The sequence below is a fragment of the Enhydra lutris genome, unplaced genomic scaffold (assembly GCF_002288905.1).
Source record: "Enhydra lutris kenyoni isolate GAN:26980312 unplaced genomic scaffold, ASM228890v2 scaffoldscaffold44, whole genome shotgun sequence".
Taxonomy (NCBI): Eukaryota; Metazoa; Chordata; class Mammalia; order Carnivora; family Mustelidae; genus Enhydra; species Enhydra lutris.
In genome coordinates this window covers 8,973,288-8,992,777 of record NW_019154128.1, presented here as the reverse complement: position 1 = coordinate 8,992,777, position 19,490 = coordinate 8,973,288, and the positions used below count along the sequence as shown (strand labels likewise).

At 41.3% G+C, this 19,490-nt stretch overlaps 1 protein-coding gene across 1 annotated transcript in view; it reads right to left on the bottom strand.

Annotated features, from left to right (window-relative positions):
* Nucleotides 1–19,490, bottom strand: part of LOC111155836 (AF4/FMR2 family member 3) — a 531,558-nt gene that overhangs the window by 438,027 nt on the left and 74,041 nt on the right. Inside the window, exons 2-4 of the mRNA XM_022516254.1 lie at nucleotides 4,976–5,096; nucleotides 3,637–3,949; nucleotides 3,101–3,486 (exon numbers count right to left, since the gene is read on the bottom strand). Of these exons, the coding sequence (XP_022371962.1) occupies nucleotides 3,101–3,486; nucleotides 3,637–3,949; nucleotides 4,976–5,096 (820 nt within the window). The remainder of the gene's footprint in view (nucleotides 1–3,100; nucleotides 3,487–3,636; nucleotides 3,950–4,975; nucleotides 5,097–19,490) is intronic.

Below are 19,490 nucleotides of genomic sequence, written 5' to 3'. Positions count from 1 at the left end.
TTATTTAATTCATGTAAAATTTCTTGCAGGCAGAGATCACGTCTTAGTTTTTTTTTTTAATTTCTCCTATCACATTGCATCTAGTCATTGATTTGATTTCTTATGAGTACTGTACCTCCACAATACCATATGGAGCTATAATTGCATCTGCCTTGTCTTTACATCATTTTTACCTAACACTTCCTTCTAGCCCACAAATCCTTCACACTAGCATAAATCTTGCTCTATAGCTAATGTCCTGAGAAACTATAATCAAGTCATACGAAAGTTCCTTTAGTTCACAGCCTCTATAAAATTCCCTACCTCACTGGAAATTAATGTCAGTACTATCAGGATGTACTGTCAGTACTATGGTAATGTCAGTACTATCAGGACATTTTCATCTAGGTACTATCTGTGTTCAAAAAAAAATAGTAAAAATAATAAAATAATAATAAAAATAATAGTTCTTGTTTGCCATGTTTGTTTTATTCTCTCCAAAAAAATAAAAGCAAATGTACCCTCAAAAAGTAAAACCTGATTAGCCGATAAAATTCTTCAGTTTCTCTGCTATGACTGTGGATTTTATAGGGATGCCCTATAAACATTGAGTGACATACCTGCAAAAGATATTTTTTAATCTCTTGGAGTACTGTAAAACAAACAAGCAAACAAAAAAACTCTTTAAGGGGTGCCTGGGTGGCTCAGTGGGTTAAAGCCTCTGCCTTCGGCTCAGGTTATGATCCTGGGGTCCTGGAATTGAGCCTCACATCGGGCTCTCTGCTCAGTGGGGAGCCTGCTTCCCCCTCTCTCTGCCTGCCTCTCTGCCTACTTGTGATCTCTCCCTGTCAAATAAATAAATAAAATCTTAAAACAAAAACAAAAACAAAAACAAAAAACAAACTCTTTGAGTCTGAAAGATAGGAAATATAACTTATAGATACTATCCTGCTGCTAACTGGGAAAGAATCATTTTCTTATTATTAATAGACTAGACAGCAACACACAAGTGCTGCAAAATTCACATTATCATATTTTCCATAATATGCAGTTTTTTGCTAAAATAAGGACTGTATTATCTCCCCTACAACAAAAACACCAAGAAAACAAAACAGAACAAAAAGCAGATCCACCAATTAAAACTTTGTTCTGCAAGCAACACTTCTCACCTCTTTTCTATCAATGCATGATTGGCCTCTTTAACGTATTCAGTATAGAATGTTAGGAAAGAAGCAAGTGGACAGGCTCAATGTCATTACATGGGGGAAATGAAACACTTCCTGTATAAAAGCTCTAATTTTTTCTTGGTATGACTTTCTATCTCAGGCATTTCCCTCTTTCTGTGATTACCGAACCGTAGTACAATGTGTCATTCCCAATCTGGGGTCTTGGAAGGGCGTCCTGAAAGTGTCCATGTTATTAATGACATACCCAAAAGCCTAATGAAAACTGTACTGTTATCTGCATAAGGCTGTACTGGTTATCAAAAACTGGCTTTTAACCAGGGCTTTATCAACTCATTGGGCTAGAAAGTAAATAAATGAATTACTACCTAATAAATTTGAAGTTTCTCTGGCACATAAAAATCATTTTAACAAGGAATCAATTGGGATTAAAATTATAATGGATTCCTGGTAGTTACAGTCACCTCTGTTCAAGGATAAGCCACATTTTATTTGCCAGGTCATTTGATGATGATAACACAAATCAAAGGCCTGATAAATTTAGTTTTATAAGGGGACATTAATACGTGTTTCCCACAAACTTTTCAAACCATAAATGCTTGCAGAAGTTATATGCTGCTTCTATTAATTCCTAGGAATACTTTATGGGATCCCTCATAAATGAATGATCAAAAGGAGTTACTGATATACATGTCACCTAATTTCCTCATTAGAACCTGTGTAAGCATCTCAGAATTTAAAAAAATATATCTTCTCTAAGGGCAATATGTTGATCTCCCAATTGGTGCACGGTGCTTTCTGAGGTGAGAGCTCAGCTCATAAATTATTAAGTTCAGCCTTGTCAGACTCCAAGAAGAAACATCAAGTCATTTGTGTTTTTATTTGGTCATTAAACCAAATTAAGATACAAAGAATATGCTAGCCACAGTGTTATTCCATCTTTAAAACTGAGTATGTCAAAAAGGAAAAAGAAACTGAATGGTTCCTAAGTCCAATGCTCTAGAATTCACATTTTATGTTGGTTAGTATACCACATCACAGCAAAACAAACAAACAAAAAAGTGCATGTATGCTTTTTCATATGCTTTTGACAAGTGCCATCAATTTGGAATATAGGAGGAAATGTGCTTCTCTAAAACAAGACTTCATTTTCCATCCAGATTTACTGTTCAAGTAGACTAGACTCTTTGCTTCTTCTGTGATTATGTGATTTGCCTTTTTGAGTTCTCATATTCCACACATCTAGTCTACACATTTTGTAATGCAATAAATAAATACTTCAGATTAAATTTAAGATGCAAGAATCTGAACTAAAAGATTTCACTCTCTTCATATAACCTAAGATTATTTTCACAGGACAAGGTGAGTCCTTACTCGATTAACATCAATTAACCTGAATTTTAGGTATTACAATATGGATCAGACATCTGATACATTTGACTATTCACCATATTCAATACTGAGTCATTTAATAATTACTTTAAAAATCATTATAAGGTTTCCTTTATGTCTTGGAACATTTCAAAACTGACAAAAATGTTGAACTTCTGAACTCTTTTACATAAAAATTAACCTTTTTTTTACAATACTTCTACTCTTAATATATAATATCCATGTCGACACTGACCCATTCACACACACACACACACACACACACACAATCCCTTGAACTGTATTGAAGGAAATTCCTTCCCAGATGAACACAGACACATAACCACATATGTTGGAACTTAAAAAAAAAAATGGTGATAATCAATTTGAGATTTTAAGAAATCATGATTTATGTGTATAACCTCCTTTAGCAATGGCTACAAATCCTACCACATGAAGTCGTTCACACACTGAAAATTAAGAAACATGGGCACTGGATTTATAACTGCCGAGTCGTCACTGAGAACTACTCAGATGTATGTAGGTCACATTGACAAAAGACTCACCTCTCCTTGTTTGGGGATGCTGAACTTGGAAAGCTTGGCCTTGGCTCTGGCGGACTCTGGCTTGGTGGCTGGGACTCCCCTGTATGACGTGCAGTGCACACTGGTTTCTGTGGATGATTTAAGTTTTGGAGACTCATCAGGAGCCTGATCTTGGCCGTCCATCGGCCGCACATATGCGGTGGGTTTCTGCTGGACCAGACTGGGTTTTGAAGCCAGGGATGGAGGAAAGTTCTGAACACAGTGTCCGCTGCTGCTGTGCTTGGCTGCCATAGCAGGTGGCCTTTCCTGGGTCTGAAGACCCACCTCTACATTGCACACTTGTTTGGCTCGTGGCTGCTGTCTGCCAACACCATCTCCAAGCAAGGTCCTGAGAGAGCCTTGTTGTGCTGAGTTGGAAGAAGAAGAAGAGGAAGAAGAAGAGGAAGAAGAAGAGGAAGATGAGGATGAGGGGCTCGACACAGACTGGTTAGGTTTTTTATTATGGTTCTTTGGGTTAGCAGATCTGTTCAAATCAAGCAATCTGTGTCCGTGCTTACTTGCTCTTTGTTGGCCATCTGATGGCGGGTGCCCAGCCTTCTGCCAGCCCATGGTGCCCCTCTTACTCTGCTGCGTGGGGACAGCTGCTGGTGTGGAAGAAGCTGTGCTACAGACAGATGAGGGCTGGGTCTGGGCTCTTGAATCTGCAACAAAATGTTCATCAATCTTGTTCACAGGAGCCTGAGGAACCCCAGGTTTGGGAACACCCACGAGATGACTCTGATTAGATCTATCAGTTAAAAAGTCTTTCATTTCATCGTAATTGCCTAAAGTATTCTGGATCCGGTTGGAGAGCTCATCCCCCTTGTTCGTCTGGAGAAAGAAAAACACAACAAGCACCCTGTTGTTAGAGAGAAGAGAAACACAGGAGACCACGGGGAGGTGCCTTGATGGCTCACAGAGTCAGGGCTGTCACACTCAGAATGAGAGCTGGGAGATAAAATCAGTCATCATCTCCGAAGTCTGTCCACACTGCATCACACCAGGACCAGGAAGCCGTTAGGAGCCTCAGACTGCATCAAAAGGGAACCTACCCACGGTGGTGTGATGCCGCTACGGAAATCAGGGAAACAACCACCGCAGCTTTGCAAAACTGTCGGGATTGAAGCTTTCCAGGATTGGGGTTTCTTCTCTTTTTTATAGTCCCTTTGGAAGCTTTTCTTGAAAATTCAAATTTGGCTCAAATTGTTCTGCTGACAATTTCTAAATATATAATGATTCTTGCCAGAAACCCAGAGGGATAGGCAGAAGAAGTCAGCATACAGCTTAAAATGCACACAGGGCTTAATGTGCAAGGAGGCACCTGCCTAAACTACCGAAGGTTCTGTGCAGGCCTCAGTGAAATCTCAGGCCTTTTGCTTTGGGAGACAGCTTGTATCTCTGGCCTTTGGTCTAAGTGAGAAACAATCCAGCAGTTATTTTCTCATTACCCCATCAGGTAGCCTGACTGCAGCATGACACATGTGTGGCAAATAGGTTACCCAACCTCTTTTTATTTCCTAATAGCTTAGACTAAAAAAAAAAAAAAAATTACAAGTGGCATTGACTTTGAAAATCAATGTAGAAATGAAGTCTATACTATGGATAAAAATCATAGCAAGAAGCTCTCATTATTAAGCAAAAGCTACATTTTACTGAAGGAACAGGCAGGCAAGTTGTGTGAACTGGATGCCAAGATTTGTGGGAGAAGATCTCATTCTGAGTGGCTGAGCTGCCTTCCTGGGCTGAACAGGCAGAAAAGCAACTGAAGTTTGGTTGGTCGACTCTTCCAAGAGAAACTGCCACCACAGAGGGAGAGGTACAAGTGAGGGAGAAGATGAACAACTGAAAACCATCTACCTTGTAAGGTTCACTGAAGAGGGAGTAACTCGAATTAAACGTGCCATCATCTTGCTGAGTTTCCTGATTTCTTCTTTCTCGTTCTTTCCTCCGTAACACATTTCTGTCTGGTTCATAGACACTGCATCAGGAGAAAGAAAAGAGAACAACCACATAGGAAAAAGTTAAAGGCTAAAGCCCAGTGGAACATTCACCTGAGCACAGAAGTCTGGGTCATGGACGAATGGCCGTGATAGGGAGAACAAGGATCAGATTAGAGCCAGTATAATCAAGCAGTAGGAGCTTGGGTGTCTGATAATTACATTCTTCAGGAGCAAAAAAAATCCTTAGGGCAAGTTCCAACCAGTACTAGACCTTTCTGCCTGATATGTAAGACAAGAAATATCTAAGCAACTTTGACAGGAGAAGACTGAAAGTAATCTTAAGGCAGACGGTAATTACAGCAATGTGTAAATAGAAATTACGAGCATATTTTCCCCTTATGACAAAGCCTCTGAGTGTTATATGGGAATGCTCTTGTTCTTGTCTTTCTTTCTTTTTTTTTCTTTTGCATGGCTGTTTCTGTAGTGATTCTTTCATTAACTAGCTCCCTAAAGAGCTGTTAAAACTCCATGCTGCAATGGTTTTCACAGTTATGAGCCTTCTTCTGATCTCTGTTAATCAGTCAAGTCGTCAAACTACTACTGAATCAATTCTTCCTTCTGATATATTTGACACTATCACTCCTTCTAACTATGAAAAATGTGCCAGGAGGAAGGGGTGCAGGCAACGCAGGGAGAGAACGGAAATTGAATTATGGTGTGTCATCAAGGATCTCAGCCTTTTTGTTAAAGAAAATTAATATCTATTCTCCCAAAATACAATTATGAAGTGACCAGACACCAGATAACTGGGAGGACTAAGAGAGAAATAATGTTCCTTCCCCCTCATAAGGAGAAAATAAAAGGGCTAATTCAACTAATAATAAGGAAGTGACCCGTTTACTGAAGGAAGGAAATACACTTGTTTTTTCAGCTCAGTATATAAAGAAATCTGGCTTCAGTGGAGAACTGACATGTCCCTCAGAATGAGCATTGTCTTGATTTCCTAGCAGAAGCATTTGGTTTAAGTGACCTTGTTTTGCTTTGAGCTCCCACCTGGTCTAGTGTATAGACACCTGAGCTGGGAGGTAGGACAGCTGCCTACTGACTGTGATTCTCCCATACCAGCAACATGATGATGGAAAAGCCACACCATCTCTCTGCACCCCAGTGTCTTCATTATAAAACAGGGATGTTTAATGGCATTGTAAGGTTTAAACATGAAGGTAATCTACAAAATGGCTTTGGAAGAGCTATAGGTGCCCAAACTCCAATGTATTGCTTTTAAATGTTGTTAATAATGAAAGGAGCTGTGGGTTCACCGAAACATATGAAAAGAGTGAGATTCTGTTTCATCTTGTTTTGTTTTAGCTAAATTGCTATCTTGAGTACAAGAGAGGATAGCGTGTCATGTAGCTGTAGAGGACACAAATAAAATGATCATAAAACAAATACTGCTTATCCTTCTAGCTCTGCCCGGGTGGACAGAATATACTTTAAACTCGCTAAGGGGCAATGCTAAATGCACTTCCAGCGAGGCTGTGAGAACACCTAAGGCATTTAATTTAAATTTAAGATTAGGGAATGTTAAAATGCCCAGAACATGTCACCCATTAGCATTTTAATTCATCTTTAGTACATTACCCAAAGTTATTAGATTGGGGAATCCAACCAGTGACCTTGACATAAACGGAGGCTGCAGCCACAGCCTTACCAACTGAGAGGCTCACAGCTCCAACATCGCCATCACTACGAACTCTCTGGGTGGCTATGGTGATGGTGACTGGCAGAAGGGAGGCAGAAAATGAAAATGACACTCTTATTCCCAGAACCAGTCTTCCAGTTCAAAGAAGAGGCTAAATGAAGAGGCTAAAACGGTCCTGCCCTGCTTGTGGACATTTGCAGTATGAAACCCCAGATCTTTCACGAACATTCCATGGATTTCAAATGGAGACCCCTCTGACCACACACGACTCATGCTGTTGATGGGCATGAAGTGAGCTTTAACCAAGAAGTGGATTCGAGTTTTAGTATGAACTTGCTCCCTTTGGGGCCAATACCAGCATCTGCAGTCAGTAAAACAAGCTTGCATTGCATGCACTGCCTTTCTTCCCCTCTCCGACATATGCGGACATCTGGGAAGCACCTAGTGTGCAGAACTCCATGCACAGAGATTTCCACAAACATGCTCGCTGTCCTCGGGCAAGTCAAACCGACCATACACACGAGACTGGTGTGATGCGTGAAGTGGCCTTATGTGACATGGAGCAGGCAGGTGGTCATTAAGGATGATTGCAGGGCTTCTGAGAGGTCCCCATGCCCAAAATAGTACCTCCTGCATCTGCTGGCTGATGACTGAAATTCCACAACTAGAGAGTCATTCCTCTGGTTTAAGATGTCTTCACCCCTGAAAGAAATGTAGACACCACAAGAAGGGGAAACACTTTAACCTGATCAGCCCTTGGTATCTGAACATGCATGAGCTTGTCAGCACTTCTGCCAAAGGCCAAGGGGAAAGGCATAGGACATCAGGGTCCAAACAAGGTCCAAATAGGAGGTGTAACAGAAAAAGGAGGAACCATGTAGAGTTTGGCAATGAAAACAAATTCATAAACTCTACCTACTTCACCCTGTGGGTTAGATGCTTAGCATTAGACTAAAAGCCATAATCAATTAGGCAGCTATCAGACTTGCTACACTTTCAAGGTCAGGGTTACAGTAAGAATCACTTCAAAATATGGGGAAGCTGGAGGTGAAAGGAAAGCTGCTCTTCTTTAGTTAAATCTGCCTCATTCCCCAATCCACTTAAAGGTAACCAAAAGCACTCCAAGATACACACCCCTGCTGCTAAAGCTCTCCAACGAGGCTCTGCCTGCACACCCAGACTATAGCTTCTCATACTAAGAAGGACTGAACACCCCCAGGACCACCCACGCATAGCCTGCTAATAGAACTGCCCTGGCCATCTTTTATGGGACTGCCATGATGCTTGTGCCTGCAGTACCCTCCATGCCACCAGATGAAACCAGAAAGACCAAAAATGACAACCATCCCCACCTTCTCCAGAATAGAGCAAAGGAAACCCAAAGAGAGAGCCAGTACTTCTTCAATGCCTTCCCTGTGGTTTCTCTTCTCCTTCCTTGGAAGGCAGCTCTGTCGCCTTCACTGAGCATTTAACTCTTGCTGATGGTGACCCACCTGACTCCCTCTCCTCCACTAGAACCACAACTCCCACCTGTCACATCAGGCCTTGGAAACTACAATGTCATCTGCTTAAAACAAATGTCATTGTAGAGAAAGTCTGGACTTGCCACCTGCCATCTTTCTCTAAGCATCTGAAACTCTTACCTTTTCTACCAACACTAAATGTTTTAACTCATAAAGACAGTATCTTCTCGACAGTGAGTCACTATTCCACTAATTACCAGTGAAATCTGTGCAGGTACTTACAATTCCAGAGAGTGCCTTTCTCTTGATCTCTCACCATTAAAACTCAGTCCTCTTCCCTTCTCTGCCATTCAAGCAATGTAAAGACCATGCCATTTGCTTTAGAAACAAAGGCTGAAAGTCAGGTCAGCTTCCCTGGGGATGGTTGACTAAAGTTGTAGAAAATTCCTGGCATGCCAATATATATGTTAGACTCAGTAAGAGCCTCGTCTTATGAGCTGTGTTATTTTTGTTGTTGTTACTAGCATATGGTAAAATCTCTATCATCTGTAAAGTTATTCCTTATTTCCGTGAAAATTATAAGAATCACACTCCTCAAATGTATGTCACCAAATGTATTTATTTATTTTGTATGAAAGTGGAGGCAGCCAACTGCTACAATATTATTTATTATTTATTGCAGATGCATAACATTCCCAGGAAATGAACCTTTTTAATCAACTCCCTTTGAAGACTTATTTATTTTTAGAATTAAAAAAAAAAAAAAAAACAGCCAATGAAAAATGTAGTAAAAACAGTTCAGATCATTTCCTTTTATTTGCTTTTAATCTATAAAATGAGGTAAGGGTAGGGTTCAGGCCAAAGTTAATCATGCTGATTAGGTAGGAATAGAATTCCAAACATGAAATTATCAGCATTTCCAATTAATGTATTCTTGATCACATGGTAACAGTATAAGACTAAATAATAGTAAAACTTTTGAGTCAGATGGTTTCTCCCTTCCACTGAGCTCAAAACATTTTATACATAGGTCCCTTAATTATCCTTACAATGTCCCTTGGAGAAAGACAAAGATGGTGGGTATCACTGCAGGGCTAACTTTTTTTTTTTTAATTTTAAAGATTTTATTTATTTATTTGGTAGACAGAGATCACAAGTAGTCAGAGAGGCAGGCAGAGAGAGAGAGAGAGGAGGAAACAGGCTCCCTGCTGAGCAGAGAGCCCGATGCGGGGACTTGATCCCAGGACTCTGAGATCATGACCCGAGCTGAAGGCAGAGGCTTTAACCCACTGAGCCGCCCAGGCGCCCCCAGGGCTAACTTTTTTAAAGATCAAGGAACTTACGGTAAGAGTTCGATCACCAAAACAATGTCACAAAGAAGTCATCATGTAGAAGGGAGAGCAATGCGAATCCATGGAAGAGGAGCAACCCAGGAGCGAAAGATGGGCACACTTCCTAAAACCCTGATGTCTACAAGCCCACACTATCAATAAACAGTAAATGTGAGCCTCACAAAAGCAAAACAGGACAAATGAGACATAGGGAAGCTACTTTGCATTCAGAGAGAACTAAAAGGAGAATTCTAGAATAAAGTCTGGGTTGTTAAAATTGTTTACAGTCCCCAAAAACCAAAAGACAAAAATCAATTTCTTTCCACAGTCCACAAGATAAAAGGATATCCTCCTAATACAGAAGAGTCAACTACAGCACAGATGAATGGCTTTAAAAATTACAGAGTCTGAAGTAATAAGCCAGCTAGGGCTGCTAGTAACACCATTTTCATCAAATCCTACCCATCCCCCAGCCTGTTCTTGTCTCTGCCCATGTAGTAATTTGTGTGTCTTGTACTTTTAAGTCCTTTTTCCCTTCACTGTCCTACACAGCCCTACTGTGGGGGACAGGTGCTGGAGCTGGTGGAGCTGCCCGCTCAGCGGAGCCCAGGTTTGACCCAGAAGGCCTGGCTGGCCAAGAGGGGCTACCTTCTGCCCTCCAGCACCCATCCATGTGCAGCCTGTTTACATCTGAACATTAGCTGCCAACAAACTGCATTTCCCATGGAGGAGGCTGTCAGCCAAGGGTATATATAGCTAATTGCACCCCTTGACTAGAAACATCTAAGTGTTTTCTTCTTTAACACACACACACACACACACACACACACACACACACACACACACTATCCTACCTACTGGCATGTCTTCAGAGTTGAGGTCTGTAAAACAAGCCAGTTCAAGAAGGAGAGAGAGAGCCACCTCTTACCGATCTTTTGGAGAAAGTTACCATGTTCTCCATAGCTAAAAACTACTCTCCCCTTCATAGTGCAGAAATACAATTCACTTCAGTCCACAATGATTTCCCGAAAGCCAAGATGTTAGAGGCAGGGGAGACCATGAGGGCTGTGAGCAGCCTTTCCTTCTGCTGAGAAGCTGTGGTTCAGGAGACAGGGAAAGAGGGAAGGGGCCCATTCTAAAAGAGCATGTTGACAGCACGTGGTTGGGGCACTGTAGAAGGGAGCACAGGGAATCCAGAGCGCTCCCTGCAAAAGACTTCATTTGTTTTGAGCTGGGTCTTGAGGAAGTGTGGCAGGTAGAGGACAGTGAAGGGAAGAAGGACTTAAAAGTACAAGACACACAAATTACTATTAAGTGGCCTTCTAGAGTAGTTGGGATGAGGTGACCTCTGCCCTCCCCACACCAGCCCAGGTCTTTAACCAGCTGGAATTCCACACTTAAAGTATCATTTGTTTGGTTTGCTCCACTGCTACCCTTTATTGCTTCCTTACCCTAAATAAGTTTAGCTGATCCCTTCGTAGAGCAGGTTTGGAGTAAATAAATGAAGGGTGGTAGCAGGGAAGAATAAAAGACACCCTATCCCTTTCTTTACAGTTTGCATCAGGACAGGCCTTGAACACCTTGAGCACAGAGAAAACAATCTTTTCAGGCACTCACAGTCCTTGGACAAAATGCTAACCTGCCCCTGGAGTGTGCACTGGCAGCCAAAGGGGCGAACAGGAAAAAAAGCACTAGGTAGAGAGAAGACCTTTCGCAGAAACTTTCCTGTTCTTTGGAGCAGCAACATCAACAACTGTGTGTAATTAAAGAAACTTAATCAAACACTGCAAAATTATAACAATTGCTTTATGAGTCAAACTAATTATCATCTCTCTTTATTTATAAAGCAATGATAAAACATCAGTAATCCCTTCTTCAGAGAAAAGCAAGACTGTTGAAGTATATGAATTCCTTTCTTAATCTATAGTCAGAGCTGGGAGAATGAAAGACAGGAAGGTGGTCAGAGAGTGAGCAGATACGAGAAGCAAGTCAGACAGACACAAGGTGGGTTGGAATCACAGCTTGGTAAAGAGACAAGGATCCCCCAACCAGAGTCCTTCAACGCCCTGAATGGTTGTACATGGTGCTGGTGCTGAGGGTGAGGGGTAGGGTGAGGGGAGGGTGATGGTGGTAGGGGTGGTAATGAGGAAGGAGGTAGGGGGTGGGGGATGATGGAGGTAATGGTGGTGATGATGGGGGTGTGGGAGGGGATGAAGGGGGAGGTGGGAGTGGTGGCAGTAAGAGGGGTTGGGATGTTGAGGGGGTTTGGTAATGATGGTCATGGGGGTGGTGGTCATGGGAGTGATGGTGGTGGTAGGAGTGTTATTGGTGGCGTGGTGGTGGTGCTGGTGAGAACAGTGGTGAGGCTGGTAGTTAAAGATCTGTTGAGGAATGAGGACTGGTCAATAGTGCATATAACAAACCCTTAAATACCGAAGAACATCACTCTGCCTGCTCACTTTTACTAGGCTTTTCTTGTACAGTCAAGTAATTCCATTCTCACACCTCTTTACTCCGTATTCCCCCAACAGCATTATACCGCTGGCTTTGCCATCAGCTTTGTAAGTATGACCCCCAATATTATTTCTACCACAGATACCTTGGAAAGGTCAGTCCAACCTTACTTGTTTGTCTCTGATCAAAAAGGTGATGTCAATCTTAATTTCATCTTGAAATTCTCTTTGAGAGAATTTACAGATCTCTGCCTCAGGACTGCCGATCTCTTCTACAAGAATGGGAAAAGAACTGGGGGTGGTTTGTGCCAGAATCACTTGTCCCATACCACAGCTTCAGTAAAAGTAGGAAACAGAAGAAAGTCACAAAATAATGAACACCCACAGACAAATTTAGCCCACAAATATTCCAAAGAAAAGTAACATTTTGGGATCATCTATAACATCGTCCCGAGCCCACTGGGCCCAAAATAAATATTGCTAATACCAACAACCCTTTACTACTATACACAGCCACTGCATGAAGATCTTTACATGCATTATTGCACTGAGTAGTTTTCAAAACCCCAAGAGACGTTATCCCCCTCTACCAGCAAAGAAATAAGAGGCTCTGAGGTTAACTAACTTGTGCAAGCCTCATAGCCGGTGAGTGACAATGCTGGGATCCGAAGCCAGGCAGGCCTGTAATCAGAAACCGAATTCTTAGACTCTGCTCCTCTGGCTTCCTGGGGAACCTGCTCACTGACAGGCTTTGACAAATGGTATCCCCATCTTTTGCTAGTAAATGTCAGGCAGAAGGGTGTTAATTTTCAGATCATGACAATTTCAGTTCTTTCTTCTAAGATCCACTCAGTCTCCTTGGTTGATAAGTGTTAACTCTAAGAATTCTTCTAAAATTTATAAAAAAAACAACGGGGATCAGCAATTCAAATGAGTCAGCACTAGCAATTAACTAACACTCCAGTCCCAGAATTCTGTACAATGAGTTCCTTTAAAAATAGGGAATACCATAATAACACCAACAAAGAAAAGATACTTCTGCAACATGGTGCTGGACATTCATTAGTTCTCTACTGATCATTTAGTGAATCCAAACTCCATTTCTAACTCAGTGGAAATGATGACTGCTCCAACTCTCTCTTGTAAATACCCTCCAGTGAGTTTTTAGAGAGATGACAGATAAATGACAGCTTTGCATTTCCAAGGGTTAAATGCTTTTCCTGAGGGATCTTAAGTCTTGGTGCCGTGAGAACAAGTGTCAGGTTCTAATGGAATTGTTCCATTATAAATAAACCACCAGGTTGTATGACAAGCAGCTTTCAAAGAGGCTTTCTGCATAGTATAAACAGAGAAGTTAATTCGAGTTTCTTAACATGACCTTTTTCCTTTACAATATAAAAGTGCCTTGGGATGAAGCAATTACTGTGATTTACCATCTTCTCCTTGTTAGAATATAAAGATGCAGCAGAGCTTCACAAAAGCAGTTGTAACCTAACCAAATGAGACCCACCTGTAAAGCCCCTACTATGCTATTTCAAAGAGCTCACTTCTAGCCAACAGCAGCACAGAGCTGGCATCAATCACAGTGTCCATTATTAGAAGGACGCTTACTCCCAGGACTTTCATGTTAGAGCCAATAAAGTACTTTTCCTCCACCAACTGCTCAGTTAAATTTCATTTTTATTTTATAGCATCAGTTTCTAAACTTCCACCCCTAGGAATTGTAAAGCCATATACAAGGAGGAGTCACATTTAATAGCATGCTTATGTTTTAACTATGATACCCTTCTGTACAATCCCTGTGTAGCCACTTAGGGTCACGGATGTGATGCCTTACACCAGAGGGCAGAAGGGTGGCAGAGTCCTCTCATATAACTTCCTGCTATCAGTTGGGTCAGGCTTCTGGACACAGAAAGCCTGAAGACCCTGAACACCAGCCATTAAAGAATGGCTCCTGTTCTCCCTGCATCCAACTGTTCAACTTCTTTTCCTCCCAGAACCACTAATGACATGCAGTCCCTGGTTGAAATGGGATTTCTGAAAAGGAGTTAAGAATTAACTTGAGCCACATCCATCTGCTGAACTGAATTAATTTACCTGTGGGGTACAGAGCTAGCCCCAAGCTAGAATGAAAGCAAACTGAGCTACCTTTAAGGAAAGAGAGAATTAAAGGAATATGTGTGTCCTCAAATATCTTCTGATGTCCAAGCAATCTGACAAACCATTAGGGTCTTCCATGTAGGAAACACAATGGCAGCTACAATAATAGACCTATTAATTTATCTGAGAGGGAAAGAGATCCTGTTTTGAAGATGAGAATGACCTATTTTAGTACAGGGCAGTCTATCGGCTTAGCTAGAAGTCTTGGTGGGTAAAGGGAGGAGGGAAGAGGAAGGTACGATGTTAAATCCTCAGTGTCTGCAGGAGAACACAGAACCACTGAGAGGATGGAGCTCTATGTCACCAGGAATGCAAGTCTGGAGTATGAGACCTGGACTCCGTCCTCGGTTACAGGGAAACAGAAGCCAGTGGGCAGATGCTCCCCAGCTCCCATCCTCCAACCTTTCTCACCTCACCTGCCACCTCAGGCCTTAACACCCCCCCCCCCGCCCCCACTGCTTCTTTTCTCCTCCCCAAGCTAACTCTCCCACTTGGACTCTGAAGCCTATTGCCCCCAACTCCACTTTCCCACAGATGCTACTTTCCTCTATTTAGTCGCCATCTTGGTCTCCACTGGGTTTCTTTCATCAGCTAATAAACCCATTCAAGGCCCTCCTATCTTCTAAAAATGAAAATGACAAGTCCTTCCTGACCCTCTGCCCCCTTCTGGCTGTTGCTCTCCATCAGCCACTATTTTCTTCAGAGCCACTTACACTTGCTGTCTCTCTCTGATTCCTGGTTTTCCTAAACACATGTGATCTGGCTCTGCTCTTCACAGCAAGGTCACAACTTCCCCACTAGGCAGTCAATGGATACCTTTCACTCCCAACCTCCCACACAGCTACCATTGCCTCTTAAGAAGCTTTCTTCCCTAGGCTCTATGGAAATCTATATTTTTGATTCACCTACAGCCTTTTGGGCTACTCCTGAGTGTGCTATGCTTGTCTTTACTTTTATGCTGCTCCTTTAGAATCCGTTGCCACTCAGGGTTCTGGGCAAAACCTTCTGGGCAAAAACTGTCTAAGCCTGGTCTCTTCTCATGTGACAGTCTTCCTGGTGATGTCATTCATTCCTTGCCTTGGGTGCCATTTTTACCTTAGTGATATGCAAGGCTCCAAGATTTACCCAAATCTCTCTTCCCAGCTCCAGATCCAATTATCAAACTATCCATCTGATCTTTTCAAGTCATGTTTCCCACAGTACACAGAGCCCAGAAACTCTACACAGCTTATTGCCACTCCCTGACCCCAGCATCTGCCTTCAGTCTCTTGCCTATGTGGGTGGATGGCACCATTACCCACACAGTTGCTTGGGTCAGAAACAAGGGCATCCAGTCAACCCCCCAGTCCTGTCAATATCACTCAAATTTGTTCAACTGTCTGTCTCCTTCTCCCCTGCTACCTCCTCAGTCCAGCCCACCAGTGGCTCTCTTCTAGTCCTTCACAGTGCCTCCTGTAGGGCCTCCCGGCTGTTCTTCCTGCCATTTGCTTTTCCACAGTGAAGGGAAAATAGCAGTTTGATCTAAACCTAAAATAGCAGTTTGATCATGTCACTGTAATGCTCCACCTTCCCTTGGACAGAATCCAAACCCAGAATCCATGGCCCTGCAGGACCTGGTCGCTGCTTATCTTTCCAATGTCAGCTCAAATCTCCCTCAGTCTCTACACTATGGTCTCTCTTTGAGTCCAGGGGTATGCTCTCCACCTGCCTACCTCCTCCTAATCCTGAAAGTCTCAATTTAGTGATGCTTCCCTCATGAAAACATTCCCTGCCACCCTCAACAGACCCAAGTCCTGACCTATGTCCTACATGGAATCCTATACTCTCCTTCCAATCACATTTCTTACATAAATCTGAAACCTCCATTGAATGGTTAGCACCCCAGAAGAGAACCTGTGTCTACTTTCTGTAAAACTGTATTTCCAGCACCTAGAACACTGCCTGGCACAGAGGTGGCACTGAAAATAATATTCCAAGTACTTTAAAAATACATGGCAAATGATTTTTAAAATTTCTTCTCATTCCTTTTCAAAATTTAGCCTATATACATACCTATATACATACCGATTTGAACAAACAGAATAAAAATCCATTCAAAGCCTGGGACTTAAAATGTTCTTTGTGGTTGTAGGGTATAACAATGGGAATCATATTAATAGTAATACTGAGCAACTGTTTTGGTGCTGGAAAGTTTGTAAAGAAAGTTTTGTTATTTTATTATCTCTCTCAACAAACTGTTATGTAGCCTTTATTTATGAAAAACACAGAATTTTAATAAATGAACATGCAAATATAAAAATGAAACAAAATCTGTGTGCCATAAACATTCTTCTGTTCATTTTACAGATAAATGCCTGTCTTCAATGGAGAAATGAGGCTTAGAAAATTTAAATGAGTTGCCTAAACAGTAACTGTTGGAATTAAAATTCTAAGTTCCACAGAAGTTCTGGATATTAAAAACAATTCAAGGGTTTAAAAATATATTTCTATTCAAAAAAAATTAATTAACACTTACTATATACAAAATGTCAGCTAGACATGAAAAAATACCCATTCTTGAGGACATTTTTCTAACTTACCATGCTGAAAGCTCTACAGTCGATTAAGCTTAAGTTAGAGGAAGATGTTAAAAATTATGAATTATTTGAACTCTATAGTTCTATAATTCATTAGGTGCTAGTGACAGTAAAGATGATTAATTCTAAATATCCGTATAACACAGTGTCAGAAAACCAAGGGGGTCTTCCTATGGCTGATGTATCATTCACAAGTGCCCAATTTTAATTAGACATGTAATCTATCATAAAAATATTTTATTAGATCCCTAGAACATTAGGAATATTATATATTATGAGGCTGCGTGCACATGATGGTAATTATCACAGTTCTTTAAGAAATGTAAAGAGGACACTCATACATACTCTGCCAACATATCTGCTTCATGTTATCTTTTTTAAAAATATTTCTATTTATTTATTTGAGAGAGAGACAGAGATAGCCAAAGAGAGCATGAGCAGAGCAGAGACGGAGACGCATACTCCCTGTGGAGCAGGGAGCCCAATGTGGGGCTTGATCCTAGGACCCCAGATTATGTCCTGAGCCAAAGGAAGACGCCCAACCGACTGAGCCACCCAGGCGCCTCTGCTTCATGTTAGCTTAAAATAGCCCTCCTCCCCTTCTCCTTTCCTCTCCTCCCTCACTCCTTAATCTTTCTGTCTCTTTGAATGTGTCTAATATACTACCATTCACAACAGAGTAAATCCAATGTCACAGGCAATATAGGCAGCTCTGTGGCATTAAATTTACGTGAAGAAAGTCTAGGAAGAAGGTTCTTCTTTCTCAAAATGCTGTGCCCAGAACACGGTTGGGCAGTTACTGGCACATACTAGAGGAAGAGACAGGAGAAGAAACATGTGACTTCTCATCTTTGATATCTGGCAATTCAGAATCAATTAACCTTCAGCTGAGTTAGCAGGATGGTTCCATTCTGTGGGCTTCCGTCTTGATTGCCCAGCTTTCAGAGTGCCCAAGGGTCTCCCTCCCCTAGACTACAGCATCCATACCTCTCAGAATTAGCTGAGGACAATACCTGGCTTACATTAGGCACTCAGGTACCATTTGGTGAGTGAAGGGATGGACGGCTGAATTGCCAGTGTTTGTTTTCACTTAACCCCTCCTTTCACTGAATAACCAGTAAGGACAAGCAATACAGTGAGTAGATTTACCTGGTCTTCTCAGGACAGTAAAGCATATGCTATGATACACAAAGGCCTTTCAGATACATTCTGAAAGCAGCAGCCTCAAGGAGTTGATAAAGCAGGTTTTACCAAATAATTCTTTAAACGACTGGCATAAAGAAACACGGAAATGTCATATTGTCCCTTTGGAATTAAAAGGCTACATGTATTAATACTGTAATATCAAGAATATCAAGAATACAAGAATATCAAGAATACAAGAAGATACTGTAATATCTCAGTGGGAAACCTACCTGAAAATCACTGAACTTAAAGTTTTCTTGAATAAAAAGCTAATGATTCAAAGTCAACTTCGAATGATAGAAAAGGGAAGCAATGCTAGCATCCCACTGAATAAGTAGAAATTTCCTACCAGTGGGCCTATAACAAGGACCCTCCACTACTATCAAAGATATTAATATTGGGCCAAGAATGAGGAGATCTAGGTAAGGCCAGCTACAGACAAGTCAGGAACCACTGCGTGGCTTGGCAGGGTCAATAAAACCAATCCATACACTGATCACTGGTTCTAGAAGCAAATGAAGTCATGAAAGCAGAACTCTTTGAAAACATTAAAGTGCTCTTCCGAGGTAAAATATTATGAATGCCTGGACAGAGGTGATTAAAATACCCACTATGCAGAAAGAAATACCACTCCTTATCCATCTCAGGCTGTCATTAAATACTGAATTTGACCTGAGGATTTCGTATTTAGTAATATACCATTCATATTTAGGATGTCACTGCAGCATTATTTAAACTGTAAAACAAAAACAAATTTAAAGTTAGTTAAATATCATTCTTAGGAGACTAGTTAACAAATCCTTGTTTTTCATACAATGGGAGACTATGTAGCCATTGGATGGAGGGGGTCTAAATGTACAGACAGGGGAAAATATCCAAGACATGCATATTAAGCGGAAAAAATAAGCTGTAGAACAGCATAGATGATATAATCTCTTTTACGTAAAGTAACATGTGTGCTTTTACAGACATTTGAAAATCTTAAAATACTTATCTCTGAAGTGAACAATGAAGTGGCAGGGGTAGGAAGGAATTTATATTCTTCTGTCTAGCTTAGACGTTTTACAAGCACATTATTTTTTTAATACAAAGCATATTTTAAAAATATTGACAGTGTTAAGTTTTAATTTGTTTCTCCCTTCCGAAGTATCTATAAACATGCAAAACATACAATTAAGGCAACAATTAGTAAATAGAGCACAGGTTTATATGCGACACTCTACCGGGATCCTGGCTCTCCCTACCAGGCTGGGCTCCATTCTCCTCCTCCCTCACTTCCCAAGGATGAACTGAACAGATCTCCCCACAAACCTAACCTGTAGTCTTTAATTCAACCAAACCCCACTTTGATCAAAGACTTTCTGGATCTGTCAGTAATTCCCCTGTACTTAAGCATGCCAAACAAACAAAAAAATCACTGTATTCATCCTGCTAGCATCTAACTGCATCCACACTGATACAATCTGGGTTTCAGACAAATAATCTGCATAATTCCCAGGGATATCTCAGAAGACACCAGGTCATATCCTACCAGGTCTGGAAACATCTCTTTATGAACTCAA